The sequence below is a fragment of the Calliphora vicina genome, chromosome 3, assembly GCF_958450345.1.
Source record: "Calliphora vicina chromosome 3, idCalVici1.1, whole genome shotgun sequence".
Classification (NCBI taxonomy): Eukaryota; Metazoa; Arthropoda; class Insecta; order Diptera; family Calliphoridae; genus Calliphora; species Calliphora vicina.
In genome coordinates this window covers 112,282,086-112,297,025 of record NC_088782.1, presented here as the reverse complement: position 1 = coordinate 112,297,025, position 14,940 = coordinate 112,282,086, and the positions used below count along the sequence as shown (strand labels likewise).

The 14,940-nt window shown below is 29.9% G+C and overlaps 1 protein-coding gene across 1 annotated transcript; it reads left to right on the top strand.

The window, feature by feature from the left end:
- Window positions 1-6,156: 6,156 nt before the first annotated feature.
- LOC135955689 (collagen alpha-1(XXVI) chain-like) lies at window positions 6,157-6,732 on the top strand. The gene is made up of 2 exons (XM_065506047.1): window positions 6,157-6,184; window positions 6,245-6,732. Exons 1-2 carry the CDS (start codon window positions 6,157-6,159, stop codon window positions 6,730-6,732), a joined length of 516 nt encoding a protein of 171 aa, XP_065362119.1.
- The last annotated feature ends 8,208 nt before the right edge of the window (window positions 6,733-14,940 follow it).

Below are 14,940 nucleotides of genomic sequence, written 5' to 3'. Positions count from 1 at the left end.
TTACATATAATCAAAAAACTAAAAATTTTTGGAATTTTTCAACACTTTTGGGAATTGCGGGATTGCTGATAATAAATTTCAAAATTCGTTTTCATTTTTCCATTTTGAATAGAAAAATCTACATAAATGTGAAATTTCATTAAAAACTATTCATAAATAAAAATTTAATTTCAATTCGAAAAATTTGTATCTGTGCAAAAATTCAATAAAAAATATTTTTTGTCATATTTTTCAATAAAGTATTCCATGAATTTTTAATTGTCAAAAGTTATAAATATTTTTGAAATATAAGCAAATAGCTTGAACGAAATTATGTTATATCGCATCATAACATTTTTAATTCTATGTATAAATCTCAAAATAATCAAAAAAAACCTTCTCCTATAAAATTACGATAATTTGGCAGTAGACATATCGAGCCCTTATGTCTACTGCTAATGAAATCATCCTCTACTAAATAAAGTACATTACTCTCACAGTTTTTTTTTGCTATTTAACTGTTTTACATGTGGCTTTACTTTAACAACACGGATACTATTAGTCTATTTAACACTCAATTCCGCTTAATCGTTTCATTTATATAATAAACGTAAGTATTTATATTAAATCTGCCATAAAAAAAATCGGGGAAAAAACAATAATAAAACAAACCAAATACAATCAATCGTTTATTGCCCTCTTTCGTTTAAAATATCCTGCCGGCTGCAATCGTACTTTTATATAGAGAGTTTTTTTTTATTATAAATAAATATTTAATTGTAGAACAATTTATAAAATTACTATAATCCAACAATTGTCACGTAATTTTTGGTCGTGCTTGTTGTGTCTGCGAGTATCTATCTATATCTGTAGCTGCGTATGTCTGCATTTGTTACACGGCGAATTAATTCATTGTGTATATAGCAAAAAACCAACAACAGCAATAACAATTATGTGTGTGCGGTGTTTGTGTTTGTGTTTGTGTGCATGTATATATAATACCTGAATTTAAGTGTTGTAGGCTTTTAGGAGTTAAAGCGTTTATGTATGTGTTCAGGTCCTTGTTCAAATGGGAATAATTGCTAGGGCTATATTTTGTAGGCCTTCTAAAATACATGTTTACACACTCTATAAGAAAAACTCTACCTTCTCTTACAAGATGTTCTAGAATGACTTTGTTTCTCATTCTAAAAATTATCATACACATTAAGAATTGCATTAAAAAAATCATCAAAATATATAGAGGGTATATTGATTTAGTCATTCCGTTTGTAGCACATCACAATATTTGTCGCAGGCCCTCATTTATATAAGTCTCTAAGACGATCTAGCTATGTCCGTCCGTCTATCTGTCCGTTAAAAATACGATAGGGCCCAAAATAATACAGCTATCTGGCTGAAATCTTCCACAAATACTCCCTGTTGATAAGGTTTGTTTGGTATTGAAAATGGGCAATAGCGTTCCATGATTTCACTTAGCCCATGCCTTGACTACCAATGATATGTCGTGTAAAATTTAAACGATTTTTCATTGCGACTGGTTATAATTATGTCTGCTAAACAAGGCCTTTATGAAGGCCTTTTTACCACACCTTTTTCCCGCTGGCGTGTAATGTTGTGCGTGTGTGTCGGTGTCTGTGAAAAGGCTTATGAAAGTTAATCAATTTTGATCGGCACCTAATTAAAGGGGCATTATCGCTTGATGAACTGTTGATGATTGAAAATAAACACACATACATGAAGCACATACAAACAGGTGCTCATATAAAAGTGTATTTGTACAAAAAAAAAAACTTTATAACTAATAGACTGTCAGTTAATAGAGAAAAAATAAACACACGAATGAAAAATGTTATATTTGGGCAAACACGAATTGAGACTATTCTACCTGATACTCTAAAAAGCCATGGTATTTTTCTATGACGCCCTAAACCACCTGCTGCAAATAACAACAGCTAAGTCCTAATACTGCACTATTAAAACAAACAATATTGAAATTAAATTTTTTTTCTAATGACCAAAATTGTGTTCTCTAATTTAGAAAAGACCATCGAACAATATAGTCTGAATTTCATTTGTTTAAACCAAATTATTTTAGTCCCTTTAAAGCAGAACTTACTGTTTTCCAGCACCATAAGTTTAACATGTTTCAATGGAAAATCAACGATGAATTGCAGCAATTAAATACAACTTCCGTTTGTTACACTCACAAAAATCAAATAAAAAATACGATCACGTTTATAAAAGCCGAAAATTGTTACACACATTTGCTTAATAAACAGTGAACAACAACACAAAGAAAGCTACATCAACCCGGTTACCTTCCTGTCAACGATTTTCTATAGAAAACGGATGCCTTCCAGTCAACGATTTTCTATAGAAAACGGATGCCTTCCAGTCAACGATTTTCTATAGAAAACGGATGCCTTCCAGTCAACGATTTTCTATAGAAAACGGATGCCTTCCAGTCAACGATTTTCTATAGAAAACGGATGCCTTCCAGTCAACGATTTTCTATAGAAAACGGATGCCTTCCAGTCAACGATTTTCTATAGAAAACGGATGCCTTCCAGTCAACGATTTTCTATAGAAAACGGATGCCTTCCAGTCAACGATTTTCTATAGAAAACGGATGCCTTCCAGTCAACGATTTTCTATAGAAAACGGATGCCTTCCAGTCAACGATTTTCTATAGAAAACGGATGCCTTCCAGTCAACGATTTTCTATAGAAAACGGATGCCTTCCAGTCAACGATTTTCTATAGAAAACGGATGCCTTCCAGTCAACGATTTTCTATAGAAAACGGATGCCTTCCAGTCAACGATTTTCTATAGAAAACGGATGCCTTCCAGTCAACGATTTTCTATAGAAAACGGATGCCTTCCAGTCAACGATTTTCTATAGAAAACGGATGCCTTCCAGTCAACGATTTTCTATAGAAAACGGATGCCTTCCAGTCAACGATTTTCTATAGAAAACGGATGCCTTCCAGTCAACGATTTTCTATAGAAAACGGATGCCTTCCAGTCAACGATTTTCTATAGAAAACGGATGCCTTCCAGTCAACGATTTTCTATAGAAAACGGATGCCTTCCTGTCAACGATTTTCTATAGAAAACTTATGCCTTCCAGTCAACAATTTTCTATAGAAAACGGTTGCCTTCCAGTCAACAATTTTCTATAGAAAACGTTTGCCTTCCAGTCAACAATTTTCTATAGAAAACGGTTGCCTTCCAGTCAACAATTTTCTATAGAAAACGGTTGCCTTCCAGTCAACAATTTTCTATAGAAAACGGTTGCCTTCCAGTCAACAATTTTCTATAGAAAACGGTTGCCTTCCAGTCAACAATTTTCTATAGAAAACGGTTGCCTTCCAGTCAACAATTTTCTATAGAAAACGGTTGCCTTCCAGTCAACAATTTTCTATAGAAAACGGTTGCCTTCCAGTCAACAATTTTCTATAGAAAACGGTTGCCTTCCAGTCAACAATTTCCTATAGAAAACGGTTGCCTTCCAGTCAACAATTTTCTATAGAAAACGGTTGCCTTCCAGTCAACAATTTTCTATAGAAAACGGTTGCCTTCCAGTCAACAATTTTCTATAGAAAACGGTTGCCTTCCAGTCAACAATTTCCTATAGAAAACGGTTGCCTTCCAGTCAACAATTTTCTATAGAAAACGGTTGCCTTCCAGTCAACAATTTTCTATAGAAAACGGTTGCCTTCCAGTCAACAATTTTCTATAGAAAACGGTTGCCTTCCAGTCAACAATTTTCTATAGAAAACGGTTGCCTTCCAGTCAACAATTTTCTATAGAAAACGGTTGCCTTCCAGTCAACAATTTTCTATAGAAAACGGTTGCCTTCCAGTCAACAATTTTCTATAGAAAACGGTTGCCTTCCAGTCAACAATTTTCTATAGAAAACGGTTGCCTTCCAGTCAACAATTTTCTATAGAAAACGGTTGCCTTCCAGTCAACAATTTTCTATAGAAAACGTTTGCCTTCCAGTCAACAATTTTCTATAGAAAACGTTTGCCTTCCTGTTAACAATTTTCTATAGAAAACGTTTGCCTTCCAGTCAACAATTTTCTATAGAAAACGTTTGCCTTCCAGTCAACAATTTTCTATAGAAAACGTTTGCCTTCCAGTCAACAATTTTCTATAGAAAACGTTTGCCTTCCAGTCAACAATTTTCTATAGAAAACGTTTGCCTCACAGTCAACAATTTTCTATAGAAAATGTTTGCCTTCCAGTCAACAATTTTCTATAGAAAACGTTTGCCTTCCAGTCAACAATTTTCTATAGAAAACGTTTGCCTTCCAGTCAACAATTTTCTATAGAAAACGTTTGCCTTCCAGTCAACAATTTTCTATAGAAAACGTTTGCCTTCCAGTCAACAATTTTCTATAGAAAACGTTTGCCTTCCAGTCAACAATTTTCTATAGAAAAACGGGTGCCTTTGATGTGAATGATTTTCTATATTCCGATTTTCTTTATCCCCCACTGTTTGTAGAAACTTAAACACACCAATATTTGTATAAAATTGACAAATACTTGTTAAAAGATGCACAGTGATACTAACAAACATACGCATTTAACGACTTAATCGTCAGCCAGGTGTTGTTGCAACATTATTGGCAACAAAATATGCCGGTTATTGGCCTATTCAGCAAACGGCAAATGATAACAATTACAACAAAAGCAAAAAAAAAACATTCAAAACTGTATTAAAAAAAACGGTAAAAATCAACGTTATTTTTTGGCGCGTGTTCAAAATATGACGTCAACCTTTTTTTCCACTTTCTTTAGTTTGTTGCTACAAGTGTTCTTTTTTTCCAACTGACACGTCAATGGAGTGTATCCGTCTATTGAAAGGTGGAATGGGGCTACAAATAGGATATGAGTCGTTTAAAACACTTGTTACAACAGGATGTGCTTGTAAGTTGCATGTTGTATTACAACAACTACATGTTGGTGGCGCAAAAAATACACAATAATCGATTGAAAATATTAAGTGTTTTTGAAAAGTTAAAAAAAAACTAAACTGTTAAGAGCACGATTTTGTGAAAAGAATGAAAACTAACAGAATAATTGAGGAGTTGAGGTTTAGGTGCGGGACCAAAATTGATAAAAAGGATATTGATATTTTAGAAATCTAAATTGGATTTTAAATTTACAAAAATACACGAAATTTGTTATTTATTTTTCTTTTTAAATCATGTTTATTTAAGCAGTTTTGGTAATTTTCATTACAAAATCAATCATCTATTTCTTTTTGCGATAGTCCTCATCATAGTCATCTTCATCATCGTCTAAATTGAGCATTTCGGGATCTACATTTGCATCATAGTCGGGTAAATCAATACTAATACCATCATCCAAAGAACGAGCAGCAGCAGCGGGTGCACCTGGGGGACCAGCTGGGCCAATGGGTCCAACTGGGCCAGGAGGACCAGCAGGTCCACGTTCTCCTGGATAACCACGTCTACCCCTACGTCCAGGAGGTCCTATTGGACCGGGTATACCAGTACGTCCCGAAGAACCTCTCTGGCCTTGAGGTCCTGCTGGACCAGCACGCCCGGGCAGACCCTCAGGGCCCTTATCACCTTTAGCACCCTGAACACCAGGCAAACCAGATGGTCCTGGGGGACCAGGGGGTCCTGGTTGACAAACACATTGATTTTGGGGTAAAATAACGGCAGCTGACTGTTGACGATGACCCAATAAAGCTCTTTGTTCTCCCAAATCGCTGTAACGTTTGGCGGCAACACTAAGCACAACAGCTAAAATAGCTGAAATAAGTTTGTAAAACAAACAAGTTAAATTTAAATAAGTTCTTTTAAAAATATTTTAAACAAATTACCTAAAATATTTAAAGATGATTTTAATGTTTTCATAGTGAAATTCTAAAACAAACTATAGTATTTTCTCATTTTTAGCATAGTTTTTATAGGCTGCTAAAGTTCTAAATGAAATCTGCGTAATGATCTTTATCAGTTAAAAGTTAGAAGTATTAAACTGTTCGGGCAAGAACTTTCTTTAATTTGAAAACCAATTAACTTTATTTAACGATCAATGATATTGATCTTGTTAAGTTACTAACAAAATTAAAAAGAAATTGAGTTAATATAAATAAAGCGGCTTAAATAAATTCTAGTTAGTTTTATTTTAATAACAATGAAGTTAGCAGTTCTAATATTAATTGGTAAATTTTATTAAATTTTAAAAATAAAGACATTTAAACTATTATCTTTAAATTTTTAAGCTTTTGGTGGCTTTGCTTTAACTTTTGCCCAATTATATACGCAAATTGGTCCTCCAGGACCACCCGGTCCACCAGGTCCTACTGGTGTACCTGGCCCTAAAGGAGAATTGGGTGATCGTGGCGCTGAGGGTAGACCAGGTAATCCTGGTGCCCGAGGTCCTACTGGTAGGCGTGGTAAATCCGGGCAAGCTGGTCTCGTTGGTCCCCCAGGCACCCCTGGCTTGAGAGGTCCTCGTGGTTATGATGGAGAACGTGGGCCAGAGGGACCTGCAGGTCCCTTGGGTCCCATAGGACCTCCTGGTCCTGCGGCCCCACCAGCAGCTGCTCCTGCTCCAGCTCCTGCACCAGCTCCCCCTGCTGCTGATACAGGTACTGGTACAGCTGGTGATGCTCCTGGTACCGGCGATGGAACTAGAAGACGCAATCGTTTCCGCGTTCGTGGTGCTGGTGGTTTTGCTTATAACCGTCGACAAGTGTTTGAATTGTAACAATGATATTAATAAATGCCTGAAAATAAGAAAAACGTCTGAAAAATATGTTAAAATTTCATCATGTTTTATTCGTTAGGAAATTAACAGATTTTGCTTTTTAAAACTGAAATTTTTCCCTACTCCTTCACTAAATATTTGGCTCCGAAATAATTGTTTTGAATTCAATTTTGTTTAGAAACAAATCTTTTATTCCTGTAAATACAATTCTTTGCCAACATAGAGACATTTCTGTTTTATACTTTGGAGGGGAATAGTTTTTATTCTTTCAGCAATTAAAATTCATAAGTTTTTTATTGTGTTTTCTTAGTTAGATTTTTGTGTTTTGTATTGTCATGGCTGGAAATTTTAGGGAAAGAATATGAAGTCAAAAGAGGGGACACGATAGAAAATGGTTTTAATTTTAAAGCAAAGTATTCATGTCAGCTCCTTTTATATAGAAATGTTTTCAGTACAGAAACCAAGAAAAATATGTCTAAAGAAAACTATTTGATTCAACTAATATTAAAAGATTAATAACAAACACTTTTATACAAAAAAAAAAACATTTAACAGTTTTCTATCGAAAACTGTTAATAGCAAACACTTTTCTATCGAAAACTGTTAATAGCAAACACTTTTCTATCGAAAACTGTTAATAGCAAACACTTTTCTATAAATTTCTATACGAAACTCTTTTCTATAAAAAAAACTGTTAACAGCGAACACCTTTCTTCAGAAAACTGTTAATAGCAAACTCTTTTCTATAGAAAAAGTTAATAGCAAACACTTTTCTATAGAAAACTGTTAATAGCAAACACTTTTCTATAGAAAACTGTTAATGGCAAACAATTTTCTATAGAAAACTGTTAATAGCAAACAATTTTCTATAGAAAACTGTTAATAGCAAACAATTTTCTATAGAAAACTGTTAATAGCAAACAATTTTCTATAGAAAACTGTTAATAGCAAACAATTTTCTATAGAAAACTGTTAATAGCAAACAATTTTCTATAGAAAACTGTTAATAGCAAACAATTTTCTATAGAAAACTTTTAATAGCAAACTCTTTTTTATCGAAAACTGTTAATAGCAAACAATTTTCTATAGAAAACTGTTAATAGCAAACACTTTTCTATAGAAAACTGTTAATAGCAAACACTTTTCTATCGAAAACTGTTAATAGCAAACACTTTTCTATCGAAAACTGTTAATAGCAAACAATTTTCTATAGAAAACTGTTAATAGCAAACAATTTTCTATAGAAAACTGTTAATAGCAAACAATTTTCTATAGAAAACTGTTAATAGCAAACAATTTTCTATAGAAATCTATTAGTAATAAACACTTTTCTATAGAAAATCTTTCAATCATTTTCCCTGTAAACATCCTCCGTGATTTGCCTTTACAAACAAAGAGTTTATTTGTCTCCCATGTAAATGTATATGTAAATTTCACATGTATATTTGTGTAGGGTTTTGCCATGTATGTGTGTATCTTTTTTTTTGAATTTCATTTTCCAGTTTTGTTGCTGTTGTGTTGTAGGGATTCATTCATTCATTTGTTTGTTTGTTAATTTTTGTTAATTAAGTATGAAAATAATTTTATGCAAATTAAATGTTTTAATTTTCTGTTACTAATTGCCATGTAGCTGTTGTTGCTGCTGTTGTTGGTTTTTATTGTCATATTAAAATAATTATTTAAAATTTACACAATTTATTTTAAACTTGTCACATATTTGTTTGTGATTTAAATAGCAGAGATATATTTGCATACTCTAGGGCATTGAAATTAAACTAAAGGAATGTTTATTTGTTTTGTTTTTTAAAATAAATTTCCTTAATAATTTAAAATATAAATAGCATTAATTAAAGAACGCAAATATATAGCCAAATTCTAAAGAAAACGGTTTGCTATTAAAAGTTTTCTATGGAAAAGTGTTTGCTATTAACCGTTTTCTATAGAAAAGTGTTTGCTATTTACAGTTTTCTATACAAAAGTGCTAGTACAGTTTTCTATTATAGTGTTTGCTATTAACAGTTTTCTATAGAAAAGTGTTTGCTATTAACAGTTTTCTATAGAAAAGTTTTTGCTTTTAACAGTTTTCTATAGAAAAGTGTTTGCTATTAACAGTTTTCTATAGAAAAGTGTTTGCTATTAACAGTTTTCTATAGAAAAGTGTTTGCTATGAACAGTTTTCTATAGAAAAGTTTTCTATTTAACAATTTTTCTTACAAAATTTTTAGTTTGTTACATTTTTCTTTAAAAATATTTGCCTGCGCTAGGTATTCTTGCATGTTGGTGGCTTTTTATTAGTTATTTGAGTTATTTCTTGATTTTTACAATCTTTTTGATGTTTTTAAGGTTGTTACTTTAATGATTTTGACATTATTTCGTGCAACATAATATGTGTGTTAAAAGTAAATAAAAATTTCTTATTTATAACATGTAAATAAATCTAAAAAAAAATACTCGTTTAAATGGCGCCTTCAATATAATAAACAATGTTGAGTTTTTAATAATATGAAGTTCTTTTTAAGTACCTTTACCTGGAAAACACGAGCAAGTTATTTCTTTTTACTTTCTAATAACATTTCTAGTTAATTTAGTATTTTAAATTTATTTAATTTCTTTTCTGTTATTTATTATATATTTTCAAAACAAAGGCATATTGCCTCAGGGTTTGCCCACTAAAAGCTTTAAACAATATAAAAATACGCATACAATCTGTTATGTTGTTAATTAAATTAAAGCAAAAAAATTGTATTTAGCCCATGGTGCTACTATGGCAAAAAAACACTCCCAACAATGAAGGACAGACAGACGGACAGACTTAAAGAAAGCACAAAAATTAACATAAACATTTTCAAATCCAATAAAATCCAGCACCTTGAACATTCATTACATCACTTTGTTGTAAATAGCAGACGACTACTTGTGACAAGTGCTTTGGGAGGGATTATCCTGGCCAACAAAAGCCAAAAACTTTGTTTATTTCAACCAAACAAAAACGAAAAGCAAACGAAACGAAATGAAAAGAAATTAAATTAAATTATGCATTAAGTAACAATCAAATCTCCCCAGCAAACAAGAAAGAAGAGAATCCCAAAGTTGAATTGTCTAATTGAGGCATTGGAGTCCTAATAACTAACTAACGATTACATAAATTAAGAAATGGCAATTTTTTGTTTAAGTAAATATTAAATATGACGGAAATAAATGAATAAGGTACTAACAGAGGCTACATAAGGCAAAAAATATGGAGCCAATTTAAGAAGAATATATTTTTATCAAAAATCTTTACTTATACATTCAGGCAATCATATTTAATAGAAATGAGCAATGGAAAATATTTCTTAGGATGAGACATAAATATGGCATAAATTAATATAGAAAATGAAAGCATGAATTATATTTCTAAAAAAATATAAAGATTCAAATATATGCAAATACACTTAAGAGAAAAAAAAAATAGAAAATATAAATTAGCTTTAACGAAAAGAACAGCAAAATATGCATTTTAAAATAACTGATTCATCAGAATTTCCATACGAATTGAATACAATCAAACAAATCAGATAAAGTCGTACAAAAGAATTGCTACATAAACGAACAAAAATAATTCGGCAGATTTTCTATACAAAATTGTTAATAGCTAATATTGGTCTATAGAAAACTGTTAATAGCAAAGAGATTTCCATAGAAAACTGTTAATAGCAAACACTTTTCTATAGAAAACTGTTAATAGCAAACACTTTTCTATAGAAAACTGTTAATAGCATACTGTTTTCTACAGAAAACTGTTAACAACAAACTGTTTTATATAGAAACCTGTTAACAGCAAACACTTCTCTATAGAAAGCTGTTAATAGAAAACAGTTTTCAATCGAAAACTACTAATAGCAAACAGTTATCTATAGAAAACTGTTAATAGCAAATACTTTTCTATAGAAAACTGTTAATAGCAAACACTTTTCTATAGAAAACTGTTAATAGCAAACACTTTTCTATAGAAAACTGTTAATAGCAAACACTTTTCTATAGAAAACTGTTAATAGCAAACACTTTTCTATAGAAAACTGTTAATAGCAAACACTTTTCTATAGAAAACTGTTAATAGCAAACAATTTTCTATAGAAAACTGTTAATAGCAAACAATTTTCTATAGAAAACTGTTAATAGCAAACAATTTTCTACAGAAAACTGTTAATAGCAAAGAATTTTCTATAGAAAACTGTTAATAGCAAAGAATTTTCTATAGAAAACTGTTAATAGCAAAGAATTTTCTATAGAAAACTGTTAATAGCAAAGAATTTTCTATAGAAAACTGTTAATAGCAAAGAATTTTCTATAGAAAACTGTTAATAGCAAAGAATTTTCTATAGAAAACTGTTAATAGCAAAGAATTTTCTATAGAAAACTGTTAATAGCAAAGAATTTTCTATAGAAAACTGTTAATAGCAAACAATTTTCTATAGAAAACTGTTAATAGCAAAGAATTTTCTATAGAAAACTGTTAATAGCAAAGAATTTTCTATAGAAAACTGTTAATAGCAAACAATTTTCTATAGAAAACTGTTAATAGCAAACAATTTTCTATAGAAAACTGTTAATAGCAAAGAATTTTCTATAGAAAACTGTTAATAGCAAACAATTTTCTATAGAAAACTGTTAATAGCAAACAATTTTCTATAGAAAACTGTTAATAGCAAACAATTTTCTATAGAAAACTGTTAATAGCAAACAATTTTCTATAGAAAACTGTTAATAGCAAACAATTTTCTATAGAAAACTGTTAATAGCAAAGAATTTTCTATAGAAAACTGTTAATAGCAAACAATTTTCTATAGAAAACTGTTAATAGCAAACAATTTTCTATAGAAAACTGTTAATAGCAAACAATTTTCTATAGAAAACTGTTAATAGCAAAGAATTTTCTATAGAAAACTGTTAATAGCAAACAATTTTCTATAGAAAACTGTTAATAGCAAACAATTTTCTATAGAAAACTGTTAATAGCAAACAATTTTCTATAGAAAACTGTTAATAGCAAACAATTTTCTATAGAAAACTGTTAATAGCAAACAATTTTCTATAGAAAACTGTTAATAGCAAACAATTTTCTATAGAAAACTGTTAATAGCAAACACATTTCTATAGAAAACTGTTAATAGCAACCTGTTTTCTATAGAAAACTGTTAATAGCTAACAATTTTCTAAGAAAACTGTTAATAGCAAACACTTTTCTATAGAAAACTTTTAATAGCAAACACCTTTCTATAGAAAACTGTTAATAGCAAACACTTTTCTGTAGAAAACTGTTAATAGAAAACACTTTTCTATAGAAAACTGTTAATAGCAAAAACTTTTCTATAGAAAACTGTTAATAGCAAAAACTTTTCTATAGAAAACTGTTAATAGAAAACACTTTTCCATAGAAAACTGTTAATAGCAAACACTTTTCTATTGAAAACTGTTAATAGCAAACACTTTTCTATTGAAAACTGTTAATAGCAAAAACTTTTCTATAGAAAACTGTTAATAGCAAACACTTTTCTGTAGAAAACTGTTAATAGCAAACAATTTTCTATAGAATACTGTTAATAGCAATCATCTTTCTATAGAAAACTCCTAATAGCAATCACCTTTCTATAGAAAACTGTTAATAGCAAACACTTTTCTATAGAAAACTGTTAATAGCAAACACTTTTCTATAGAAAACTGTTAATAGCAAACACTTTTCTATAGAAAACTGTTAATAGCAAACACTTTTCTATAGAAAACTGTTAATAGAAAACTCTTTTCTATAGAAAACTGTTAATAGCAAACACTTTTCCATAGAAAACTGTTAATAGAAAACACTTTTCTATTGAAAACTGTTAATAGCAAAAACTTTTCTATAGAAAACTGTTAATAGCAAAAACTTTTCTATAGAAAACTGTTAATAGCAAAAACTTTTCTATAGAAAACTGTTAATAGCAAACACTTTTCTATAGAAAACTGTTAATAGCAAACACTTTTCTATAGAAAACTGTTAATAGCAAACACTTTTCTATAGAAAACTGTTAATAGAAAACTCTTTTCTATAGAAAACTGTTAATAGCAAACACTTTTCCATAGAAAACTGTTAATAGCAAACACTTTTCTATTGAAAACTGTTAATAGCAAAAACTTTTCTATAGAAAACTGTTAATAGCAAAAACTTTTCTATAGAAAACTGTTAATAGCAAAAACTTTTCTATAGAAAACTGTTAATAGCAAACACTTTTCTATAGAAAATTGTTAATAACAAACACTTTTCTACAAAAAAACTACTAATAGCAATCAACTTTCTATAGAAAACTGTTAATAGCAAACACTTTTCTGTAGAAAACTGTTAATAGAAAACACTTGTCTATAGAAAACTGTTAATAGCAATCATCTTTCTATAGAAAACTCCTAATAGCAATCACCTTTCTATAGAAAACTCCTAATAGCAAACACTTTTCTATAGAAAACTGTTAATAGCAAACACTTTTCTATAGAAAACTGTTAAAAGCAAACACTTTTCTATAGAAATCTGTTAATAACAAACACTTTTCTATAGAAAAATGTTGATAGCAATCACTTTTCTATAGAAAACTGTTGATAGCAAACACTTCTCTATAGAAAACTGTTAATAGCAAACACTTCTCTATAGAAAACTGTTAATAGCAAACACTTTTCTATAGAAAACTGTTAATAGCAAACACTTTTCTATAGAAAACTGTTAATAGCAAACACTTTTCTATAGAAAACTGTTAATAGCAAACACTTTTCTATAGAAAACTGTTAATAGCAAACACTTTTCTATAGAAAACTGTTAATAGCAAACACTTTTCTATAGAAAACTGTTAATAGAAAACACTTTTCCATAGAAAACTGTTAATAGCAAACACTTTTCTATTGAAAACTGTTAATAGCAAAAACTTTTCTATAGAAAACTGTTAATAGCAAACACTTTTCTGTAGAAAACTGTTAATAGAAAACACTTGTCTATAGAAAACTGTTAATAGCAATCATCTTTCTATAGAAAACTCCTAATAGCAATCACCTTTCTATAGAAAACTGTTAATAGCAAACACTTTTCTATAGAAAACTGTTAATAGCAAACACTTTTCTATAGAAAACTGTTAATAGCAAACACTTTTCTATAGAAAACTGTTAATAGAAAACTCTTTTCTATAGAAAACTGTTAATAGCAAACACTTTTCCATAGAAAACTGTTAATAGAAAACACTTTTCTATTGAAAACTGTTAATAGCAAAAACTTTTCTATAGAAAACTGTTAATAGCAAAAACTTTTCTATAGAAAACTGTTAATAGCAAAAACTTTTCTATAGAAAACTGTTAATAGCAAACACTTTTCTATAGAAAACTGTTAATAGCAAACACTTTTCTATAGAAAACTGTTAATAGCAAACACTTTTCTATAGAAAACTGTTAATAGCAAACACTTTTCTATAGAAAACTGTTAATAGAAAACTCTTTTCTATAGAAAACTGTTAATAGCAAACACTTTTCCATAGAAAACTGTTAATAGCAAACACTTTTCTATTGAAAACTGTTAATAGCAAAAACTTTTCTATAGAAAACTGTTAATAGCAAAAACTTTTCTATAGAAAACTGTTAATAGCAAAAACTTTTCTATAGAAAACTGTTAATAGCAAACACTTTTCTATAGAAAATTGTTAATAACAAACACTTTTCTACAAAAAAACTACTAATAGCAATCAACTTTCTATAGAAAACTGTTAATAGCAAACACTTTTCTGTAGAAAACTGTTAATAGAAAACACTTGTCTATAGAAAACTGTTAATAGCAATCATCTTTCTATAGAAAACTCCTAATAGCAATCACCTTTCTATAGAAAACTGTTAATAGCAAACACTTTTCTATAGAAAACTGTTAAAAGCAAACACTTTTCTATAGAAATCTGTTAATAACAAACACTTTTCTATAGAAAAATGTTGATAGCAATCACTTTTCTATAGAAAACTGTTGATAGCAAACACTTCTCTATAGAAAACTGTTAATAGCAAACACTTTTCTATAGAAAACTGTTAATAGCAAACACTTTTCTATAGAAAACTGTTAATAGCAAACACTTTTCTATAGAAATCTGTTAATAACAAACACTTTTCTATAGAAAAATGTTGATAGCAATCACTTTTCTATAGAAAACTGTTGATAGCAAACACTTCTCTATA

Bases quoted from the DNA above. Each gene is read 5' to 3' on its own strand.
- LOC135955689 (XM_065506047.1), top strand. From the start codon at position 6,157: ATGAAGTTAGCAGTTCTAATATTAATTG. The intron at 6,185-6,244 runs GTAAATTTTATT...TAAATTTTTAAG, and splicing joins AGCAGTTCTAATATTAATTG to CTTTTGGTGGCTTTGCTTTA.